We start from the raw sequence: 24,563 nt of genomic DNA, 5'->3' as shown, positions 1-24,563 counted from the left end.
ATATCTTCTTTTGGGTTCTGCATAAGAAAAAGGTCATACAGGTTTTGACAAAAGTGAGTAAATGATAAAAGACTTTAAATTTTTGGGTGAACTAAGAATTTCTGGTCCTGATATGTTTATTTTGTGAGACCTAATTATTTTTTAATTTACAACACATTTACCCATTCCTTCTCTGTACTGTTTATGTAGGGGTCACAAGCCTATTCCAGACTCAAATCAGAGAAATGCAAGGACATTTTGTGTAACCTCAGTGTGTAATTGCTGCACCAAACAGAATCACAAAATAATTGTTTTCAATCCAATCAGGTATTTAAAACACGTCCTTCATCTGCAATTGGTCAAACAATCACATAGTCCGCTCCCAAACTTATGTTGTGCAAACCCAACCTAGTCTGGCCCCTCACAGTTGGCCCCAGTTTGGCACAGATATTATTACACACCTAACTTTCAAAGCAGACAGACGATTGTTTAAGCAGTATAATAAAATTGACTGTAGTAAGTTATAAAACATTCTGAACTGACAAATTTTAAATAATATTAATACAGTAGTGTTCACCGCAGGTAATTCTATTAAAGCCTTTCAGTTGAATTTGTCAGGTGAAATCAGTTGAAATGGACTCCACCCACAGTGCTAAACATAATGAAGTTATCACACATTCAGCACCTTATTGATTTTAGAGTCAGGCGTTGTTTCCTCTGCCTGTAAAGCACGGCTGATTGATCCCTGGTCTGCTCTTCTTGCTGCCTTTGACAATGTTTTGGGGATGTAGCATGTGTATTCACGCAGTCTCTTTGTTCTGAAGCAACTCAAAGACAGTGTGGATATAAAAGAAAGGAAAAGAAAGTACACATTTCTTTCTACTGCAGAACACATAAGGAGATATTTAGAAGAACGTTGTTAACCAATCAACATTGGACCCCATTGACTTCCACTGAATGAACACACATTTCTCAAAATATATTATTTTATGCTGCACTCAGGAAAGGGTCATATACAGGTTTTGAACAACGTAAGGCTGAATACATATATTTTTAATTTAAGGCATACCTTGATTCAATTGTTTTAGCTTTATCACAGCATTATCCCCAACACTTTTACCTATTCTGTCTTAAAAAGTATTCACTGTTTTGTGCCTCTTGTCTACACCACAACCGCTCCTAAGGTTCACAGAGTAAATGAGGATGACACAAATAAATTTTGTTCCAGGATAGATAATTAATTAGGATGAGAATGTGACAGCAAATGACACAAACAAGCAAAGACTCATCCAGGTTTAAATTGGTGAGGGGACGAATGTAATAAACTTATATCTAAAAGATCTATGTGGCTCTGACACAAGCACGAACTGAGAGAGGAAGCAGAGGATGTAGTTCCTCAATGTTGCTGTCAAAACATATTTATTTATTGGTTGATCTTTTTCATTCAAATTAAATCAAATGCACTAGAACAACATCCGAACCCAATTTTCAAGGGACAACTTGTATAATGAATGGATGTCTAGTAAAATAAATCAAAACATTCTGACAGATCATTTATGAAACTGTCATTACATATGGTTCATAATGTTATTCACTTGTCAGAGAGCACAATAGAGAATTTAATAAATGGACCTCAAAACCAACAACAATTGGAAAGCTCCATAAGTGTCACAAACCTCAACGTTTTATAGAAACATATTTTACAGTATGATTTTTCACAACCATTCATCTTGTCAATAATACACGTAAACAAAAATATCTTTACCCCAAATTTACATACAAGAATTAGGCAGCAAGCTAAAGTTTGTCTTCTTATAGTGCAGTGGTAGGCATAAATAGAACATGAAATAGAAATATAGTCAAACTTCCAATCTGGTAGAAAAAGAAAGAATTCCACATTTTATCTTGCAATTCTTTATACATATAAGGCACATTGAAATTTTTATTCTAAATCACCTTATCAGTAAGATTTTCCTTATCCAGCATGTTTAATAATATTGTCCCGCCCACCTGAGCATTACAAAGCAGACCTAGTCATTGATAATTAGATTGCAAGTTCTCATTTACCGTTTGTGTGTGCGTGTGCTGAACATTAATTTAATTACCGATAAAGAGACATACTTCGGCTCTGGTAAAGGTACATGTAACCATCACAGAAGAGCCGTTTCGCTACTCCTTCCATATGTCGAGGTACCTGATTTGCCAGCTGAGCCAGAGGCATACGTAGATACTGGCTGACCTCAGGACACGGGGTCACTTTTGGGACATTGTAGCCATCTTCTTCACCTACAAACATATTGATGATGCATATTGAGTGCAACATGTTATTGGTGGCAAGTTTCCAAAATTCAGACCCAGCACATTCACTTACCAACCCGGTCAGCCATGCTATCAAAGAAGACCCAGTCAGTAGCTTGTGGTCCGTATTTGACGAATGAGACATAGTGGCTGGTCTCAATACACAGCACAGCGAACAGCTCCAGTTTCTCTCGTGGAGGAGTGCGTGGATCGGAGCCTGAACTATGAAAGCCCTGAGGAGGCTGTAATATGCTGGGTTTGTGACACTGACGATGTTGGTGAGAATGAACCTGCAATAGATGTGATATGTTAAAAAAAGAAATTCAATTTTCAGCTTGGTTTGTGTGTTCCTTTCAAATGCTCCGATGGGTTGAAAATAAAACACTATGAAATATCACTGATGTCTTCACTGTCTTTTGTAATTTATAACATAAATACATGAATACAAAATAATGTATAGTAGAGCATGGTGCTAGCAACACCAAGGTCATGGGTTTTGTACCCAGGAAATGCATGTGCTTATAACATTTACTGTATAGTCTGTAAATCATTTGTCAAACATTACAATTTTAATATATATAATATAATATGATGTTATGATATTATTAGGGCTGTCATATGATTAATCACATCTAGAATAAATGTTTGTGTTTACATCATATACAGTATGTATGTGTACTGTGCATATCAATTTTGTATTTATAAACACTAAAACATACACACATAGGTGTATATATTTAGGAACTATTTAGATGCATTTATTTATATTTACCATTAATTGAAATTATATATAAACGCTTATTAGTTTTTATCTTTTATATTTTTTTAAATACTGTGTATGTATGTGTTTATAAATACAAAATTATTATGCACAGGTCACAGATACTGTATATATTATGTAAACAAAAACTTGTATTCTGGATGGGATCAATCATTTGACAGCTGTAGATATAATATAATATAATAAAGTTTTAATAAAGTTTAATGACCCGACCTGAGCTGAACACATACAACAGAAGTATTTGAATCCTGTATGACTAAAAACTGTGTCTCTGAAGCATTCAGCACACTCTTCACTTGCTAGCTGACCACACAACACACATGGCTGAGGACCTAATGAACAAACAAACAAGACAAATATGTTCATAAGAACAGAAAACGGTGAGCGTCCTGATGTTTATGACAATTTACCATGAGAAAGAAGGCCAGTGATGTCCAGCTCTGTTGAAGGAATGATTTTTGGAAACATTTTGAAACTCTTTCCTGAGCGAGGCATAGTAAGAATCAGACAGGCTGGTACCTGGAGACATAAGAATACATACTGTACACATAATAACAGCTTGGTCATACGGTACACTAACCAATATAATCAGATTGACAGCGTTCCACAATTTACACCAAATATTTAGCTATAGACAAACAGCCCCATCTGCAGGTGAAACATGCACAGTAAAATAATAATACTACAGTAAAAACAGAACTGAAAATACTGTAAAATGACACACAATGACAGATCACAAACAAAGGGTGATACCTCTGCGAGTTTGAGACCGTTGCTGTAAAAGGAATGTTCCAGAAGCTGCTGAACTGTCGGCAGTACTAAATTATGGTTGTAATCCATAAAGATTTGGTAGTAGTAAGAGGTTTGCACTTTGCCTTTATTTCCTGACTGATTCCTAAATATGAATAACATGATATGAATGTATTAGCATCACATAATCACATTTTAAGCAGACGGGAAGTGTTTCTTAACCTAAGGGCCAAGACCCATTAGGGGACCTGTTCACAAAAAAAAAACAATTAAGAATATTTTTTAGTGTTTTCTATGAATTTTTGTTTTCATATAACACATATGCATAATTCTAGTTATGCCAAGCTCTAGAATATTAAAGAAAAAAGACATGGTGAAGAGCCCTTCATTTTTTTGCTATGCAATAAAAACAGTATAAAATTTCAAATAGAAAAAAATTCAAATAGTATAATGCTTTCTTTAAAACAGTAGCTGATAGAAGCAGAATGGTTTAGTTGTTTAGCAGGATTGTTTTGAGAAGATCTAAATTTGTATGCATAATAAAATGTACTTGAAAACAAATAAAAGATGAAATGGTGTGCTACCAAAGTTTGAGTGGAGGATCTAGAGAGAGAACCTCTTGCATGATGAGAGTAAGAAACTCTTCAGGATCTACACACACACACACACACACACACACACACACACACACACACACACACACACACACACACACACACACACACACACACACACACACACACAAAAAACTGAATAACATTCAACTGTTGTAAAGTAATTCTACAGACTTATACAACAACAAGGAGGTCTTTCACATATACTGAGATGTACATTTTGTTAAACCTGACAAACTTAAACAGTGCTGAATTCTGCTATGACATCATGAAGTCACCTTACCCTTTTCATCTGTGGTGTAAGTTGAGCAACGGCTACGCTTTTGTAATAGTTGTCGAAGCTTCATCACACTCTTCTCTCGTACAAAACCATGTCTGTTAAAAATGAGTTGTGTTAACTTAAAATTGTTATATCCCTATAAAGCAGAATTTACAACTCACTTGCGTAGAGGGTTGACAATTTCCTTCAGGAGTGTATTCTGAATGGGTTTGTCTTCCTTTTTTGTTGATTTAAAAAGCAGAGAATCCAGGACCGATGAACAGGAAAACAAACTGAATGAAAAACAGAAATCAGATTATGCCATGTTATTTACTGCGGAGGAATATTTAAATCATTTATTAAATTGGTTATTTACTAAATCTTATTCATAAAAGATTTACAACTGTATGCAGTACACAAAAAGATGAAAGTTAAGTACGCTCCTTATTTTGCTCTGTATTAAATCAGCTTTATTTATCAATTTAGGAGAGGATTTAATGTAATTCTTGTTAATTTCTGTAAGATCTGCATATTTATATTGTTTTCTCAAACTTTAAAAGCTTTCCAAAAAAGTTGCATGTAAATGACAAGGTTTAAAACTGTTCTAAGAGCAGTTAGACAGACAAACACTGTAGATGGGTAGTTGACAAATATTACGTACATGATGTGTCCTATGATTTGACATAGAAAAAATGTAGAAAACAAAATGTTAATAATATATTTTATTATTAATATACAATATTATTTTATATTATTGAAATGCACATTTAAAATGTCAAAAGAGAGATTTATCTTTATTGTAAATTTTTGCTTTAACACCGTTGGGACACTTTTTGTGAACTACCCAGATAGTGCTTCACAGTTGTCAGCATGGGATTTACACCTGTTCACACCTGTCCAGTATTAAGCACAATATGCAGATCTTAATGCATGTTTAAACAAGATTTGAGGTGAGTTCAAACCTAAACAAGGCAGAATCCATGTAACAAGAGTTGCAGTGACCCTGAACGCCCTTCATACGGCCCGTCAATCGCTTTAACACGTCTTCTGAACTGATTGGTGGCACATTCTCCTCTTCCACACATGGATTTGCCACATCATTATCTACCATTGGAAAAATGTGTGTAAGTAACATGTAAGTTCCACTAGATGGCGACTTTATAATATCATGACTACAAGTAACCACTTTCTCACTTTCTGCTGAAAAAATGACATGTCAATAAACTGGAAATTCTATGGACCATGACTTCCAAAACAGGTTCTTACCATAATTTCCATTAAACGTTGTTTCCTTTGACACAGAGAAACGGTCATCAGGTTTACAAGATGACAGTTTCACAAATAAGCCACATTTAGGAGGACACCTGAAGTAACGCTCTCCATTTAATGCTCCATCACTCACTCCACAGTCATTCTCCTAAAAAATTTGGGTTTTTTTTAGGGTTTATTCAAACAAATTATTTCATGGGTCAAGAGGCTTCTAGTTTCTTTTTAGAGCTTTGACAAATTGTTTATATTAACAACATATGTAAAAATAAAGAATATACCAGTTCCAGCCCAGCCCGCTTTTCAGGCAAATCTGGCAAATATCCAATCCATCGGATGATTCCATAAACAGGTCCGTTATATATCACCTTCACTAAAGACCCAACAGTCATTTCTGTGGAATCAACCACATCCCCTATTTCTGGGTTCTGAGAAATTTCCATTTTTTCAGTTTCATCTGTTTACAATAAATAAAAAAATAAAACATTTATGAAGTCAAAATGTGCAAAATAACAAAGGTAATCAGGTAACCAAAATCAGCTATTTTGACGGTATAGAAATGTGAATGTCGTCTTAGATTTACAAGGTTCTATCCGTATTCTGAGCAGTTTTGAGATAACAAGCTTCAAAGCTTTTGCATCCAAACCTTTTTGAGTCCCAAAATGTGCACAATTTAAAGAAAAACATCAAATAATCTAAATAAGTTGACACAGAACAAGAATATGTGAATAACTCAGTTTTTACAAAAATGTCAGACAGAACCTTATAATTCCAAGGTGACGATACATGGCCAAATTATTGTCTGCCTATGGCATAAAAATACTACACAAAAAACATGAAAAGATGCATGCATACTGTGTGTTACCTTTATTTAACAACTCCTCTTTAATGACATAATCCAGTGGGACCTGTTTCACTCCCCCAAGCTTCCCCTCCTCGTCCTTATCCTGAAAAAAAACATGCATGTAGTTTTAGAATTATACAGATGATTACTTTTTGGGCCAGTTTCTATACTGATTTACATCAACGCATTTGGCACTGGACTCAATTCATTTTTACAAATTAGCTAAAACATTATTGTGAGATCAAGACAATGTATGAAACCTTGTGAATGATATGTGGTGCACGCACTAGTCATGAGCCACTTCAATATAGATTCAGTACTCACTGTAGATATGAGAACCATTTTTATGCCCTTATCATCCACTATGTCCATAACCATGCCATGGTGAGCTTCTTCATCAAAAAATGCCACCCTGTCCCCACTCTTTAGAATCTCAGTAGATGTCTTAGGTGACATGGGGGTTTTAGAATCCATAGGTTTGACTCTTGTAAAAGGAGCAAAAATGGCAGAGTTTCTTGCGCAGCGGAAGTAGGTTTTGGAGAGAAACGTGCCATCATTCTTGCCTTTCCCTTTATCTTCTCCCTGACAACAGCAGGAAATATAAGACATAAGACAACGCTACATATTGAATGGACTGATCTTTTAAACAACATTCCATTTTCTACACAAATATAGACACATTCACACTCATGCATCTGGGCCACTCACCTGTAATTCCACCCCAAAGAAGACTCCTGCTATAGGATCACCGATACAAGATGCGATCCTTCCAATGTACCGAATCACACCTGTGAGCCATTCGTTATTGAATTCCACATAAACTTGACTGTCTTTTGAGAGAGCCAAAGAGGTCACTAAAGCTTCTTTATCAGCCAATGCCATTATGCGCTCTGAATTTTTTTCAAGTGCAAGCAGTAACTCTGCTTCTCCTCGTGACAGTGGTCGCAAAAGATCAGCTTCAAGTTCAATTTCATATGCTTTGCCAATTAAAGTTACGGGCAAAATGGTATCATTTCTCTTCTGTCTGCCTTCATATAGTGTCTTATGTATGTGGCATATTTGGCCGGGTATTAGAAATCCAAGGGAAGACGGTTGAGCAATTAAGATGAAGTATTTCTGGTCGTCAGCTGAAATCATCTTATCTTTTTAAAATATGTCACCTGGAAGATTGGAAGTATTTCAGTCACATTGTTTCCAGTGTGGGCATGGATGCATACATAAACTGCAGCATTGGAATCTCCCTTTCACAGTGACTTCCTCTGAACAATGCACATTAGATTACTCTCGCAAATGACTTACAATCTTCCAATAAAAACAAAACATTTGAGAACCATACTACTGTATCACATGGATATACTAAATAGATTTTTCATACAGTAATTTTGATACAGTGGCTCCCCACATGTATACCTGTCAAACGTCTTCATTACTATATACAATTAAAAGTATAAAAAGGTTTACACAAGGTTACGAGTTTGAAAAAACAACGTTAAGGAATTCGACATTGAAATTCGCAAACATTTGATCTAAAATAAGAACAACAAACAATCATTAAGTTACTTACCGACGTCACTCACTACTTTCGATTTCTGTTTCAGTCACTGTCAAGTCTTCCTCCAAATAAAGAATAAACTTATTTTACTATAACAGGTACTATAAAATGACGTTCATGATGCTGCCCTAAATCGTTGGAAAAAGTAAATAAATGTTTTGGTCTGTAAAGTTTCGTATAAGCAGGCGTTGTTCATTACTCATTTTAGATCTACACCAAACCACAGCATCGTCTGACGAGAGGTGCGTTTGATTGGCTACTGTTTGTGGACGTCTTCACATGCGTCGTCGCTGTCTGATGACATACATGTTTTGGTGTGAAAATGGCGGAACGCGAAGCGCTTAAAAGAGAAATTGAGGAGCTACAGAGTAAGTGCTTTTTCTATTTTTCAAGATGTTAACGGTTGTAAACAGTAGCACCAGCTGCTTTTAATGGGCTCATTTGTCGCTATTAATACAGTTTACTATATAAAAGGTCCAGCTAGAGTGTGGCAACACAAGGTAACGTTACGCTCGTGCTGAGCGGGTCTCTTCTGTATAAACAAATTTCATTCGACTCAGAATAGTCTTATTTGTCGTTTTATCTAATTGGTGGTAGTCCTGTTTATGAAGTAATGTGAAACTGTAATCGTTTCTTCCTGTGGGCTCGGTCAGTTTTTATTAGACATGTTCTCTACGCAGATGTGACATGTTCTTGTTGTCTGAAGTTTCAAATCATGTTTCGCATATCTACACGAATATTTTGTTAGTTCAGAACTTCAGTCGATTTATTATTACATTCTTATATATGGATCTATACACTGCCACACTTACATAAATTGGCCATTTTGAAATTGACAGACATAAGACAGGCTAACATTTTAAAGTCACTTGTATAACATTTAAACAATAGGCATTTTAAGGTAGAACTAAATTTGGTTATTTATGACTTTACATACTTTTAAATTCTGCTAGATTCTTTTTTTTCTTAAAAGAGTAGAATATTATCAAACAGCGTTTTAATGTAATATCTAATTTAGTTAAGTATCACTGTTTTTTCTCTCACCCTATTGAATGCCATCTGAGCTTACATCATACTTGTTGATATTGCAGATCTCATTAATGATTATAAAAATACTCATGGTGACGTTTCCTCAAGCTCTTCCCAGTGGGATCATTCACGGGGGGGTCGGGGTCACGGATCACACTTCACACAGTCATATTCAGCACTACCACAGCCTTATGTGCCTCATTCTGCTGGCAGCTGGAGGAAAACATACTCCCTTAACAACAAGACCACCAGAGCTACTGGGAGGCATGTGTCTCACCCTTACCATCATGTGTCTACGCTGAACCAGCCTTCCCATCCCATCAACAAGACATCTTCTACAGCTACTGCTACACAGAATAATACTGGACTTAACAGGAGCAATGAAAATGTTCCAGAAGAGAAAAACAAGAGTAAATATGCAGCAGGCTTACTCCAAAGTGAAACTTCACAGAAGAGGAGCACTGCCAGTGAGCAAAGGACTGTGATTATATGTTCAGGTCGACAGATTTTTCCCGGCCATTCATCTACCAGTAATCCAGTGGATTCTACTTTATCATCATTAGAAAAAAAGAGTCAACCTGAAAGGAAGATAAAACCCACTTTAAAACTGCCTTCATCTGTGACTAACCCCACTGTCCTTTCACCTATCAAACAAAAGCCTGAAACTCAACTACAAGTCAAACCAGACCCCCCCACGGATGCCTTATCCAGTAGGACTGTCCTAATGCCAGAAGCCCAGAATGATTCTTCTTTGGCTACTTTTGACTCTAGCTTTCAATCTCATGCTTCTTCAAGCCCGACAAAGCTCGTGCAAAAACCAGACTCAACACAAACACATGTCGCCTCATGCCATAAGAGATCCCAGTTTACCTGGGTTAAAAAACAAGAAGTTGTAAACATAAAAAATATACCCAAGACAGAAGCTCGCCCCTTAGAGACCTCTGTCTCCCCTGCCCCTGGATCCTCTCCTGGGACTGTCAATGTCAGACGACTCTCTGGCTCAAACAAAAGGATATCTCGCAAGCCCAATCTATCCCTTGGATCTACCAAGACCTCAAAGTACACCTGGGTCTCTTCATCTTGTTCCTCATCAACAGCTGGAAAAACAAACACAACCAAACAGCTACGCAAGCCACTTTCACCCAAATCTTATAAGGTGCCTGTAAAAATAGCTCAGTTTGGGTTTGAGGGAACCAAGAAACTAAGAAATGCCACAACATTATCGGTTGTATCAAAGAAATCAAGAACTGGGGGAGCCTCCACATCTCATGTCGGTCACTCCAGCCGCTATTCCTGGAAGGCAGCTGGACAAGGTGCTACATCAAATACAACCAGCTCAGTTCCAAGGTCTGCCCATAAAACCACAGTGTATCAGTGGGTTGCTAATAAGAATGGTCAAAAGGGGGAAAAGAGGCCTGCCTTGTCCTCAAGCCCAGCCCACTCAAATACTCCCACCACTCCCAAGTCATTGGGTGCATTCAAGCTTAGGAGCAGAACCAAAATCATCAGAAGGTTCACTAGCACGTAAGTGTGATTGTTTTTGACAAAAAGTATGAAATACTCTATCAAAGAATATTGTCTTATTATTAGATACAGCACAACCTTTCAGTTTTTGTAAATGATGTCATATTATGAGGAGGATGATAATAATGATAATACAAACAATTAAAAATTCTGTCATTCATGCTTCTCTGTCCTCAGTACCCCTTCCTTAGAGAGGAGATACAGCCCCAATGTGCTGACATCAAGGAGCCGATATTCACTGCGGAGGCGGTCACACAGTCAGGTGAAGAGTCCAACCAGTGCCAGGCGAGCTCAGTCGAAAGAGCTGGTTTCATTTGGCAGGCACAAGCTGCGCCGCCTCTCTCTAACAGCTTTGGGGACTTTGAGATCAGGTCAGTTACCAAGACTGCACATTCACAAAACGCCTTGCAAGTCTCAAACCAGCAGACCAAGAGATTGTTTTTACACCTACTGCGACTAATTGGCTTAATTAGTAATTAACACAAAACAGTCACTGGAAAGTTCATTATTTCTGCTTTGTTGTGTTCCTCAAAGAGGATTTAAATTGAGCTTTATGTTCTGAATCAAATGCAGAGCTTCAGTGTAGAGTAACATTACAGAACACTGCGTACTGTTGTCTTACTAAAGCCACAATGAGATGAGTTTAATATAGTCTTTGCCCTTTCTTCTCAGCTGGCAATACTGTCTCTAGATCAGTTGTTTTCAGACTTTGTAGACATTGTTTTAACCGGCGGTGGTTTGCAGAATAAAATATGCTCATTGATATTATTAATCTTTTTGTAATGAACACATGATGCTTAATGACAAAATGTAAATGATGCATACTGAAACGATTGACAATATGAGAAGTCCCACAGCATACACAATAACATCTTTGTTATCTACAATTCCACAGTTTTTTATCATAAGGTCATATGTCAAAATATACAAAACATGTTTATGCTATAATATAATCATTAGATATTTCATTTTTAAACAATTCTATAGACTGATTTCACGCCGCCGCCATGTTGAAATCGAAAGCGAGGCAGAGGTCAGAAGAAAACCGTGACAATATAATCATAGGATGCATGTCACATGTGCTGTTTTACTTGACCACCGTACCATCACATATTAGTGACTGTTTAAACTGCCATAAGTAGGTTTCATTCACGCACACACAGCCAATCTAACATTGTTTTTAAATGCATCATTTGTTTTTTTATGTCACAGACACCCGATGGTAGTCAACACCATTGCAGTCTATCTGTCCTTTCAGTTTTCTTCCCACCTCTGCCTCGTTTTCGCCTTCGACATGGCAGCGGAGTGAAATCAGTCTATCGATCTCTTGCAATTATGTAACAGACCACTAGGGGTCTGCGGATTCCTGGTTGACAAAAGCTGTTTTAGATTAACAGGCCTGATAGGGACCCCAGAATCGTGCACATTTCAAGGAAAATGCCTGCAGTAAGAGTGTAGTACAGTATACATTTTAAAGGGATATATCAGAGGCAAAAATAAATTGTGAACCTGAAGCTTGTTTTTCCGGCAAATGACGCAGGCAGTTCTTTGATCTATGGATGCACTTTTTGAAGCTTCAAAAAATCGACGCCCATTCACTCCCATTCTACCGCTTGGAAGTAAAATGATACGTGGTAATATAACTCCGACTGCATTATTCTTCAAGAAGAAAGTCATATTCAGTTAGGATGCCTTGAGGGTGAGAATAGGGAAATTTAGTTTGGCCTCTGAAATATCCCTTTAAGTCCTTGTGTCTTTTACTATATTTTACCTTTGTTTCACATAATCTGTAATCTATCATTAAATTGATATACTTCACCCAAAAAGAAAAATTCTGTCATCAATTACTCACCTTCGACTTGTTCCAAATCTGTAAACATTTCTTTGTTCTAATGAACACAGAGAAATATATTTAGAAGAATGCTTATAAACAAACAGTTCTTGGACCCAATTGACTAACATACTAGGAAAATGTACTTTATATATATATATTTTGTTCTGTTGAACACATGCTTCAACAGAAGGATGTAGGAAAGCAAACAGTTCTGGGGCACATTTGTCTACCATTGTAATTTTTCCAACTATGGTAGTTTGCAAAACCCTGGATCCAGGTTTATTCTGATGCTTCATGTGCTGATGACTTTATTTTAGCGGTACACCTGTTTTGGTTTCACTTGTGTGATGCTTAAATATACTGTGTTTTTTGTGGTTGTGTACGGTCTTCTGAATTTTGAGTGCTTTATGCTTGTGATTTTAGAGTTTAGCCAATCATAACAGTAGATTACACTTAGAGAGAACACTTAGATTGTTTACAAAGGAAAAGAACACATAAATTGTTTTATTTCCATTAACTTGAATGCATGTCTGCATTCTTTAACACTTCCGTTTGGGAAGTAAATATGAGAAACAATTAGCCTAACTGTAACTGTGATAACGCATGGTAAATAGTAAATAGTGAAAACTAACATCCCAAACTGTTTTTTCTCATGGTTTAAGAAAACCACATTGGTTGGCCACCATAAATAGGGCCTGTACGTTGTGACCATATACCTCCAATAGAGGGCAGCAGGCTCCCAGCAGCCTCATTGCTTTAGAGGGGAGCATGTTTGGGTGTGATGGCCCGTATCCGCTGGGGATAGGAGGAGTTAATTAATTGCCCAATCGGGCCGTGATGGTGTACATGTGCCGATAGTGGGTAATTTGCAGCTGTGGCATGCCGAATACGGCTACACTATCAAACCCTGCCAGCAGTCCCTCTCAGTAGATAAAAAGGAGCTAATGCGTAATTATCCCTTTGCAAATTGGATTGTTTTAACGAACTGGAGAATATAAGCCCAACCTGATGGAAAGCAATCACTGTTTTTACAGCCGGCTCCACCCCCTCCACTCCATCTCCGTGTAGGCGAGAAGGGCCATCTCAATGTAATTCACTAGTGGTCTGTTTCTGTGCATATTGCAGTATTATGATTGCAATGAAAATACCTTCTTTTCATACAATGGTCTTTTTGTTAGTGCATTGGTTGGCTGTAAATATACTCTCTCTCTGCGGATGGCGTCGTATAGTAGAAAGTTTTGTTGCTTTCCGAGCGATGCTACATCGGACATGAGGCAGAGTGCGAATGCTTTGAAAGAATAGAGAAGAGCAGGAATGACAATGGGGGTGATGGAGGGGTTAGCCAGAGGGACTCTGTGCCGGAGATAAGAGGAGCTAATAAAGAGCAAATTGAATTACTAATGAGGAAAAAGAGGGCAGGCGCGTTAAAAACCACCACTAACTGCCTCTCCTCACTGCCATGGCCACTGCCGCGTGACATCTCTTAATTCCTTCGCTGATGAGTGCCTCCCTCATGTCTCTCTCTCTCGTTCCCTCTCTCGCCACCCCTCCCTCTCTCTGTTTACTGAGGCTGGTTGGTTATCTGTTGGGGGATTTAAAGGGGCATAAACCTAAGTGAGCAGTTAGGAGCGTAATGAATTGCGGGCAGGGGAGAAGCGCCTCGATAATCCCATAAAATAGATAAATGACAGAACACAATAGTGAGGAGATGAGAGAGAGAGAAGGAAATGAAGCCGCCTGAAGCCTATCAACAGAATTTCGGCTCAGGACCTTTTAGAGTTACACAAATAAAGGCAGCTTGGTCTGCACTGGGTAGGCTTCACACCTCATAGAACAGATATCCTTGTTTGTCAGATACATTTGTTTCCTTCCAAGATCTTTCTGTGATTTGCTTTGGCTACCTAATATGCAGCTATTTAGCTTGTCCGGTTGTCTTGATTGTCTAAACAGCCATTTTTTAAATATTGTTGTTTTTTCAACACGGGACAGTGATGGTCATTTAAACAGTTTTCTTTTATCAGGGAAAGGTCATAAACAGCGTAAGCAAAATTCGATCAGCACAGGTAGATTTTTGCCTATTGTCCCGATTTCCCGTTGCATGTAAACGCCTTTACAGACCTTTGTCCATGACCGCATGTTCAGCTGTAATATTAAAAGTCGCAAACAGAAGGAAAAGGAAAATAGTACAAAAAAGTGCGGACTTGAGTGACGCAATTAATGTAGAAATGGCCAAAGTAAAAACTGGAGGAATTTTGAATTACAAGAGAAATCTCAAAATCCCATGTAATGCAATTTTCTGCTTTGCTGGTTTATTGATTTGGATGTAATTAAATTAAGAGGTTTGTTTTATATGTTTTGATATACTTTTGGTATATAAGCTTATTTCGTGCATGTAAACACACTCTTGTGATATTACAGAAAAATGCAAGGATAATGTATTACTGTAATCCGTAGTTAAGCAAAATTTTGAGTACCTCAGTGGTCTTAAATGTCCTTTAAATCACCCATTGGCTTGAGATCCATTGACAGTAAATAGCAAGCCATCTGTATTATGATTACGAGTTAACAACAGGTAGGGAACGTGGGATTCTTGACCTGTAGTTTTCTTTTCTTTATTGGTAGATAATTGATGTTGATTGACTACAATTTATTTAACTTTAAAATAACCAAACATGTTTTGAGACAAGAGTAGCCCCATCTACCGTGAAATACAATTGGTTTGTAACACTCCTCTACATAACTGTGTATAACACAGTATGTTCTGATTAGATGTTGTTGTCGGGTCATACAGCTGTTTCATATTTAGTCCGCAAAGACAAATTTCTTCATTACTTTTCACATTGAAGTTGTACTACTGTTTTTTACAGGGTCGTTGGTTGGATTTCTGTCAATAGTTTTCAAGGTTTTAGACCTTGACTGTTTTAGGTCAGCAAATTTAAATGCTAAATGTCAAAGTACACTTGTACGAAATATGTCAGGTTACAATACAGAGTAGGGATGTTAATGATTAATCGACGATCGATTAATTGCCAGTAACAGTTTACTCGAAATAACTTAATGATGATCGAGTTCAAAGTCATGCACGTGCGTGCGGCTTATGCGCATAACACATACAGCAGACTCATGCAAAATCGCAATGGCTATCCACTTATTACATTACTTGGCTACCGACACACCTTAGTTTTGCATTTTTCTTTTATAGAAATAAAAAGAAAGTTCATTTGAACAATGGATGCAAGAGTTTGCGAGGCGCACGTCTGTCAGCGGGAGCTGCAGTCGTGAGGAGCGATGATTGACAGGTCAAGGCGGAGGAGAGCTTTTTTTTAATAAAAGTTTTATTTCTTCATTTAATATAAGTAGCGTTGACCTTGTTTTATTGTTGCATTTTCATTTAAAATAGTAATAAACCACAAACTGTGTTGAAGTAAGGGGAAAATCCGAAGATCTTTGAACGTTACAAAACGGGTACATGAAGAAACATTTTAAGCATTTGTTTAAGAAATAAAGATCTAAAGCTGCAGATCAAAATAAGCGCTATAGATGCAAAATGCAAATATATTTTCTTTTATAATGTGTGGTATCGGTAACGTATGTTGTCACAAGTTTATTAAATCCTCACAGGCATTCATAAAGTGTACAGTATCATCAGGGTTTTTAGGTTTGCATTGATCGCATGTGGACAGCTTATCAGTTATTTTATTAGAAATGGTTTAGCACATCATTTTGTTTAGCACAAAACAATACTTTAATAACGAAAATATTTATATAATAACTAAATATAACTAAAATAATTAAAAATTACACTTCTTTATTGGTTTACACATTTTTTGTGCTTGGACAATGGATGCGCAAGCGGTGCGTTCACAGCGTGTTTGTTCCACAAGCTTAGTTTTATTCAAATAAGTGCTCGGGACACAATTGACTTGGCAAAAAGTGGTGGCGACATGTCCCACTCGTCCCACCTGCAAATTATGCCTCAGTGTGAGACACAAGTCTCAAATTCAGGACCGCTAAAGGTTGTAACACGTAATGGACATTTGTGAGTTAAAATGCCCTTTTTCGAATTCTACAGATTCTCTGTAATACTGTCGATAGTGTCCATGCGCTGTGTCCTCTGCACATTTAGAAAGAAAATAAGACGCTTATAATAACAAATCAACCTATTCTCTCACGCAGACACGTGCAATGATATGAGTCTGCTTATATGCAATTACCAGAGTGCACATCTGAGGCAGCGACACGTTGTATATTGGTCCATATGTTAATTATCAAATATATCATTTTATTATATTATCAATCACACGGATTCATTTTAACAATGCTACTAGGCATTATTTCAAACTTAGAAACCTTTTTATTCAGGTGAGGAAGATGGCGTTTTGCGTATATGCCACTGCAGAGGCATATTTCAGTATTAATGTAAACGAGTAATCGATTAATTGATCGTTAATGTACATGAAAATCGATTATGGGAATTTGTCTAAATTGACATCCCTAATACAGAGAATTACATTACATAAATGTCACATTTATTTCTTGGTCTAAAGAAAAAATCGTAATTGTTATGTGGAAAATCAGGTATACATATGTGGCTCTAGATCTCCCTCTCATGCGTGTTTGCATAGGCAACCTCTCTCCCTTGTGGCAAAGCAATTAACTGGGGGGAGAGTTGTCATGGCTTTATTTAGTATGATGTGTGTACACCAGCCCTCCAAACACACAAATACACATAGTTCAGGTCAAAGCATCATCTCCTTTGCTCGGCTGGTATCTCAGTGTGTAAATCACAGAGTAGCGTGTATCTTTTTCAGCTGGCAATCTCATGCAGGCACTGCAGCACATGCTCACCTGCTGGGCAGTTTACGACTCGTCACTCTTCCTCCGAACGCATACTTGCATAGTCATGTTACCGGGATTTCGAAAACACGCACATATACAGTACACACCAAAGCCCTGCCCAATTCCACATGGGTCCTATTACTGTGCAATTATGTACCTTTTTATTTACCAATAAATCTGCCTGTCACAGCCTTGACCTCAGTGTCATTTTCCACTCGTGACATCCTTCACCAGCACATGGAAGATCATTGATAGAAGTCATTGATAAAAGTTATTAACTGATCATGTTTACAGCTTAAAATGCAGAGGAATGCCGATCTGTCCGTAGTTCAGTTTTGTTTTAACAGATTCACACTCAGCAGGGAATATCAGTAAACTTTGGATCTCCGCAATTTCAAAAGCATGCAACACTTGAATCACTTAGCTTAATAGTTTCTAGTATGATGACAAGCTAATTGTAATTTGGTATTTGGCAGATGCGTATATCCGTTTTATTGAATGTGGGAATGGAACCCACCATGTTTATGCTGCTTGCTTAACATAATGCTCTACAAATTGAGCTACAGGAACATCCTGTGGTGGTAAATATAATAATAATGTACATAATGATACAACACGATATGAGAATAATAAGTCCTTTGAACTTTTATGTAACCCATAGAGAGAACTTGCCAGGTTTTTACCTCTTTTTTTAACCTTCCCAATTTTTGTCTTATTTAATCCTCGTAGCTTTTATGATGACACTTTATATAGGAGGGTGGTGTCATTACGGTAGATTAACATTATGCCTCACTCAGGATAGATGTAAACAAACAGGCACATATCCTGGCAACGAGGGGTTAAATAAAGAGTTCAAGGTAGGAGGAACCCTAAAAATCCGATGATTTTTAGGTTTCCTTATAGACAGGAAGGAAAGGTATGCCCCTAGACTCACATTTTAATCTTATAGCATGTGTGTAGTCTTATCTAACCCGTAAGCATTCATTCCATATGTGGTTTGTTTGTTTATTTTTGTGTGTATTTCACATCACTGACTAGTTCACACTTCCTTCAGTTTCTGCCACTTTTTTTTCACACCAGCTCTGCTCGCTCAACCCGTCCCCACCCTCTTCCTCCTCCCGTTCTTATATGTCACTGCCATATTGAGAAAGCATCCCCGCTTCAGTGCGGGTAATGTACACCCTGTTTATGACAAATGTGTGTCGGCAGGCCCTGGTTTACTTGATCCACTTGCCCTCGTGATCCCGGGGTAGCGCTACGGAGCAAGGCAATAACCCTCCCGTTTCTGAACATACTGAGGTGTGCACAGGCTGAGAATTGATAAAGACCGAAGGGCGCTGACATTTTGTATTAGTGCTATTAGTGATGGATATTGGGATTGAATTGCCTGTGCACTTTGACAGACAGACAGACAGACAGATAGATGGCACACTGTTCCCTTCAACTGTGTCAGTGACGTTCACAGCCTCAGTCCGTCGGCCCTAGTCTCTGGAAAGAACATTATATCATTCCACATCACTTTCTCAGGCCCCGCAGGTCAAGCATATGGGCCAACTCGCACTTTAATGGGGTGTAATATCTCCCCCCAACAGTGTCCACTGGACAAACATCCAGCTACTCAAATTCATGCTCTGTACGGGTCCTGGCACGCACACTGTCCCGCTCATGATGTGTCCAGCAGGCCTGTCTTCAGCACGACCACCCACCACCTGTTAACAGCTATTGTGTGTGTGTTTTTTGCAATATATCCAATGTCCCTAAATTTCAAATCGTCTGTCTTTCAGCTGTCCAATGTCAGTTTTAGTGCATTTTTACCCTGTAAGTTTACTCTGAAATCTGTAAGTTTTGGTGTGTTTTGTTAAGACATATAATAAATTCAAAGTTGGAGCACCCTTTAAAATTTTCAAACTCAATCTTCACTTCATTTTTCTAGACAGTTTTTCAGTTTTTTAAAATCTACTATTTATTAGGGTTGTGTATTGGCAAGTGCCTCCCGATACGATACATACAGTATCACGATAGATGGGTCACGATACAATATATTGCTATGTATTTCGTTACGATACACTTTTGCGATATATTGCAATACTTTAAATAGAAAATGTAAAAAAGTAGAGCTAGAAATACAACATGCTGTACACCACCGGGGGTTTTCTGTAAAGATAAGTGTAAAAACATCCAAGCGTTCTTATATTTTTCGCCATGCTCGCTTCCACTTACTTTAGGCCGTATGTATATGACATGATTTAAAAAAAATGATCGATAGTAGAGGTATCACTGTCGATACACTATCGAAAAAAAAACATTGCGATAGTTACATGTATCGATATTTTTCCACAGCCGTACTATTTATTGGTTTGTGTTTGGGTGAATTGATCATTTTTGTTTCATTCTGTGAACTACTAACAATATTTGTCCCATATTTTAAATAAAAATATTGTTTCTATTTGCATTTATTTGAAGAAAATAAAAACTGGAAAAACAGGCCAAAATAACCGAAAATATGCTGTGTTTTTCAGACCTCAAATACTGTAAAGAAAACAAGTTCATATTCACTTTTAAAGGGGGGTGCCACAGTGTTTCATTCATTCTGACTTCTTTACAATGTTGAACGTGCTGGCTTCTCATGCTTGACATGGTCAACTTGTCAAAAATATGACTGTGTTTTTTTAATGTGATTATCTCGATTTTATCAGTTTTCATGTGTCTTGTCATGCTGTCAGTCTTTCACATTGCTGTTAGATGACTTTCTCACTCCTGAGGTTTGATTTTGTCAAGATTAAACAGACGCTGGACTGAAATAGCCACAATACACGGGGCTCGACATTAACGCTTGTCCTGGTCAAGTGAATGTTTTGTATGGGCAAGTGAGAGAGAATTTTGCTTGTCCGACCGGACAAGTAACTTGAAAAAATAACAACAGTGCGACATATATGTAGAATAATAAGAATAGGTGCATAAGACAGAGCTGCTTGTTTGTGTGAAGTGCGTTTGTCGTGGTGGTGCTTGTTTGTGTGTGACAATAATCAATGGCGTAACTAGATGTGGACGCGGAATCCTGTTATTTGAAAGTCATCTGACTGTTCTGCATGTCTGAGTGAATTATGTGCACAGTTTAACATACAACACGAGTGATGGTCGAGTATTTGTCTGCGTCTGCACTGTATGAGGATATGAACACATGAACTTCATCTCCAGAGTTGCTCCGAGAGTTTATTTTACTAGCGTTTTACTGTTTGAGTGAAGCTATCGGCAAACGCACAAAAACTCAAGTGTCTTCCCGAAGACCCATTAAATTGAACACTCAGACAAAAAATATATAGTATATAGTATTTGCTTTTGAAAATTGTGGTGCCCTCGTAGTAAATTGATAAACACTGTATACTATAGTAAAGTTCAAAAACACTATAGTATCTAAGAATTTTACTGCAGTTTACTAGAGTAAATACTATAGTATACTACAGTAATTTATTTGGACAAATATACCACTATTGTACAGTAAAAAATGAAAAACATAGAACTTAAAAAAATTTAAACAAATTTAGGTAAACTAAAAATGATATGGCCCTAATTTATCCATCTGTATCAAACATTGATGTCATTTGTCAGTTACCTGCCGAATCATGATGAACTGCACTTGCAATTTTTTTTAATGATGACAACAGACGATGTATACTCGTGCTCCTACTGTTTGGCCTGTGCTACCAAACTTTAAACCTTTCTAGCACCAGTGCTATGTACAAAAAAAGTTAACCTACAGCCTTAACACTAATAATACTTACTGCTTGCCTAGTAAAGTAATATTTGTACTCGGACAAGTGAATGACAAATTTACTTGTCTGAAGGACAACCACATGACTTAATGTCAAGCCCTGATACATATAGAAATGCTGAATATTTGAAAATTTAGGATGATCTTTTAATTTTTTCCACGGCTGTGTTTTTGTAAACATTTTTGGCTTCATCAATCAGTAGTGTCTCATAAAACACATAGACATCCCTAGATAGTCTTAGATGTTGAAAAACACTGTCAGAATGTAGTAGCATATCACTGTAACACCAATATTACAACGTCAGACCAACCGACGAACCTAAACTCTTTAGCGAAAAGTCCCCTGTGTTCGACATGGATTCCTGGTGTGTAATTCGTGTACCATCACTGACAGACATAGAGAGACATCATCCACTGCACTGGTGCTTTGCTCTTCTCTCTGAGGGCAAGGAAACTGTTTCATGTCAAACTGTCAGCTGGCCATAATTAAAATTTCCTGCTCCTGAACCGTATGTGACACACCCAAGAAACAGCGCAACTGACAGACACCTGCCAGGAACACCCGTCCACCTGCAAATACAGATGAAGAAGAGGGAGGCTGCTAAGTTTGTACGATCTTTGAGATGTGCACCTGATATAGCTTGCGCTTAAGGAAATGTTCAAGTATGTGGACAGGCAGAAATAGAAAATGTGTTTATTGCCGAGCTATTGCACACATTGTCGCGTTAGAACCGGGATTGCGTCTGTGCGGTGAAGGGTTGGCGTGCGAGAGCGTTTGTGCCAGCAGTTGAAGGCTAAGTGATGAAAAGTGTAATCCAAACTCCAATGAAACGGGACACTGCACTTAGACTCTTTCCTTCCCTGTTTTGGGGATAAATGTTTTCACGGTATCCCAAGGGGTCTCCGGTAACCCAAGGGACAGAATAAGTCAGAAACCTTAAACAGGACGCACCTGCTAATTATTTAAAAACACACATGTTTGCTGCCTTCAACACATGCATTGTGTGGGTACATGTCCACTGTACACGAGACTTAAAGACATGCTTAATTTATGATTTATGGATGAAGTGTAAGTGAATATAGCTTTGCTCTAGGAGTTGAGGTTGACACATGAGATCGCCATCATCTGGTTTCTGTAGCGATGACTAATTGCCGTATGTCAATTGAGGCATCCATATTTAAAGGAAAGGTTCACGAAAAATTCTGTCATCGATACTCACAATGTTGTTCTAGTGCCAGTGCAATGTTCTCTCTGTTAAGTTTAATTTCACAACCGCATCAAAATAGTGATTTCCAATGATCAGCCCCTCCCACCTACCCTTTGTCTGCACACACCGTGACAGTGTTACCATAATAGCCACAGTAAATTGCCATTGCGTTGGAAGCGTGCTTTGCAGTCTCAGGCTTGCCAAACACAGCAATAATGAGGTTGGGTTGGGGCGAGTGGATCAGATTGGCGGGTGACAGACCTGTAGTGTCAAAGGTCTCCTCCTGGGAGGGGCAGAATGGGGCCTATGGGTTAAGCACAGTCCTTGGGTATCACTTTAAAGCAGTAAGTCCCACTACTTTCTAAAGCTGGTTAAGCCACAGAGTTCATGTTTATGGGGGGGTTGTGTATCCAGAAAAAGAGTCCATTTGACACGTCATTCATTCGCTGTAGCTCATCTCATATCTCATATCTCACACTTTCACTTTAGCTCATGATTTACTTGGAAGAGTGCTCAACCTGTTTGGGTACCTAACCCTGTTTAGCTCTCTCTAAATGCTCTCTCATGTACAGTTAACAAAATAAGGGTGACATTTTTTTTTTTTTTTTTGGTCAGGTTTGGCAATATGGCAGATTGGTCACATGGCACCTATTTTTGCATTTTATAGCATATTATTTTTTGGACCTTTTGGACCATTTCACTAAATTGTTTATGTAATTTTATTTTATTTGGATGAATATTCAACTAAAAACTGTTATGATTCTGTAGTGTTATGGTAACTGTATTATGTTAGTTATGTTATTATGCGTTGCTTTTTTGCTGGATATTTATCCAAAATGTTTTATATATGACATAGCTACGCAGTTTTTTAAATGATCTTGTGACTTACTGTAAAATTTTATCATTGTGTGTCAGATTTTTAAACGCACTATGAATGCCACACCGGCAACCACATACCGGCAACCGCATGTTTGTCTTGTATGTTGTATCATTTTTATAAATGTTTTTCACAACTTTACATTGTGATTACCTAATGTCATAATTTGCTGAAAATGCCTGCATTCCTGTTTATCTCAAATCCGCAATTCATTATAACATCACCAGTTCATTTATAATATATGACAGGACATGATGATGACTGTTGAAAGACAGGTGGGGGGGAAGTGTAAAAATTGGGTGGACTGATTAATATCCATTTATATTTTCGGCTGTGAGTATGTGAGCTCACACGTGTTCGTATCATTCTTAGTAACCATATCCGAGAACACTTTCAACACATTGCAGTCAATTACAGATCTTGAAGGCATAGTATTGCCATTTACACCACCTTCAGTGGTGCCGTCTCACTGACCGAGTTTTGGCCTTTGATGTGCCTTGTTCACTCTGTCTAAATTGCAGATTACCAGATTACCAAATCACTGCCCAAATTACAAACTACAATCTTAAAAACAGATGAAACTCTGATTGAAAGACTGATGTTTGTGCCCAAAATATGTTTTACGATCCTTTAAAGGAAAGTCCTAGATTGACTAATAGATGTACTTCGTAACCTATTTTATGTTGTGCTGGTCACTATGGCAGTTGTCCAGAGTTGATGCTGACACTGGGGAATCTCTTAGGGGGTCCCATAGACCCCCATTTTTAGCACATTACTGTGAAAACTGTTTTGAGGAATCAAAATGTGATTCATCCCAAAATTTCCCTTCATATAAATCAATGCCGCCTCTCAAACATGATGTAAGCATCAGGGTGTGTAAAGTACTGAATGATTGACTTGTTTATGATAAATAAACCTGACCCTGTGGCCCCTGGCATATTCTCCAATAACTTTATTCTTTTTTGTCCACTGCACGTATGAATTACATACTTGTTTGCAAAGAAAAAGAAAAAACATAAACAATCAATAGGAAGACGTCAATAAAACAGCTATTGAGCAGTTGCGTTGAACTGGAGCTTGTGTTACAATGAACGCCATCTATATGGGCTTCACTGAACATAGGTATATTTCTGTCCC

At 37.7% G+C, this 24,563-nt stretch overlaps 2 protein-coding genes across 3 annotated transcripts in view; one reads left to right on the top strand and one right to left on the bottom strand.

Annotated features, from left to right (window-relative positions):
* Positions 1-673: 673 nt before the first annotated feature.
* On the bottom strand, positions 674-8,584 carry cyldl (cylindromatosis (turban tumor syndrome), like). Of its 2 annotated transcripts, XM_057337707.1 has the most exons (15): positions 8,356-8,584; positions 7,500-7,951; positions 7,116-7,373; positions 6,813-6,894; positions 6,229-6,404; positions 5,948-6,098; positions 5,644-5,785; positions 4,864-4,974; positions 4,706-4,797; positions 4,393-4,459; positions 3,812-3,953; positions 3,469-3,577; positions 3,272-3,390; positions 2,351-2,567; positions 674-2,265 (listed from the first exon to the last, which is right to left on the bottom strand). In XM_057337707.1, exons 2-15 carry the CDS (start codon positions 7,926-7,928, stop codon positions 2,081-2,083), a joined length of 2,280 nt encoding a protein of 759 aa, XP_057193690.1. In that variant the 5' UTR covers positions 7,929-7,951; positions 8,356-8,584; the 3' UTR covers positions 674-2,080. The 2 variants fall into 2 exon arrangements, with proteins under 2 accessions (XP_057193690.1, XP_057193691.1); XM_057337708.1 differs by lacking the exons at positions 674-2,265; positions 3,272-3,390 and having other exon boundaries at positions 2,382-2,567.
* Positions 8,585-8,611: 27 nt separating this feature from the next.
* The window catches only part of zc3h3 (zinc finger CCCH-type containing 3), a 70,271-nt gene continuing 54,319 nt past the window's right edge, over positions 8,612-24,563 (top strand). Inside the window, exons 1-3 of the mRNA XM_057337705.1 lie at positions 8,612-8,711; positions 9,435-10,896; positions 11,074-11,267. Of these exons, the coding sequence (XP_057193688.1) occupies positions 8,666-8,711; positions 9,435-10,896; positions 11,074-11,267 (1,702 nt within the window). The 5' untranslated portion in view covers positions 8,612-8,665. The remainder of the gene's footprint in view (positions 8,712-9,434; positions 10,897-11,073; positions 11,268-24,563) is intronic.

This window comes from Triplophysa rosa, linkage group LG7 (assembly GCF_024868665.1).
Source record: "Triplophysa rosa linkage group LG7, Trosa_1v2, whole genome shotgun sequence".
Lineage (NCBI taxonomy): Eukaryota > Metazoa > Chordata > Actinopteri > Cypriniformes > Nemacheilidae > Triplophysa > Triplophysa rosa.
This window is presented reverse-complemented; position numbering and strand designations above follow the sequence as displayed.

What these genes read in the sequence shown, in the direction of transcription:
- cyldl (XM_057337707.1), bottom strand. Translation starts at nt 7,928, where the DNA reads ATGATTTCAGCTGACGACCAGAAATACTTCATCTTAATTGCTCAACCG. An exon ending in GATCCTCCACTCAAACTTTG is followed by an intron (nt 3,954 to 4,392) that starts GTAGCACACCAT and finishes ATTCATATTTAG; the next exon opens with GAATCAGTCAGGAAATAAAG. An exon ending in GTTGTATGTGTTCAGCTCAG is followed by an intron (nt 2,568 to 3,271) that starts GTCGGGTCATTA and finishes CATCTATTGCAG; the next exon opens with GTTCATTCTCACCAACATCG.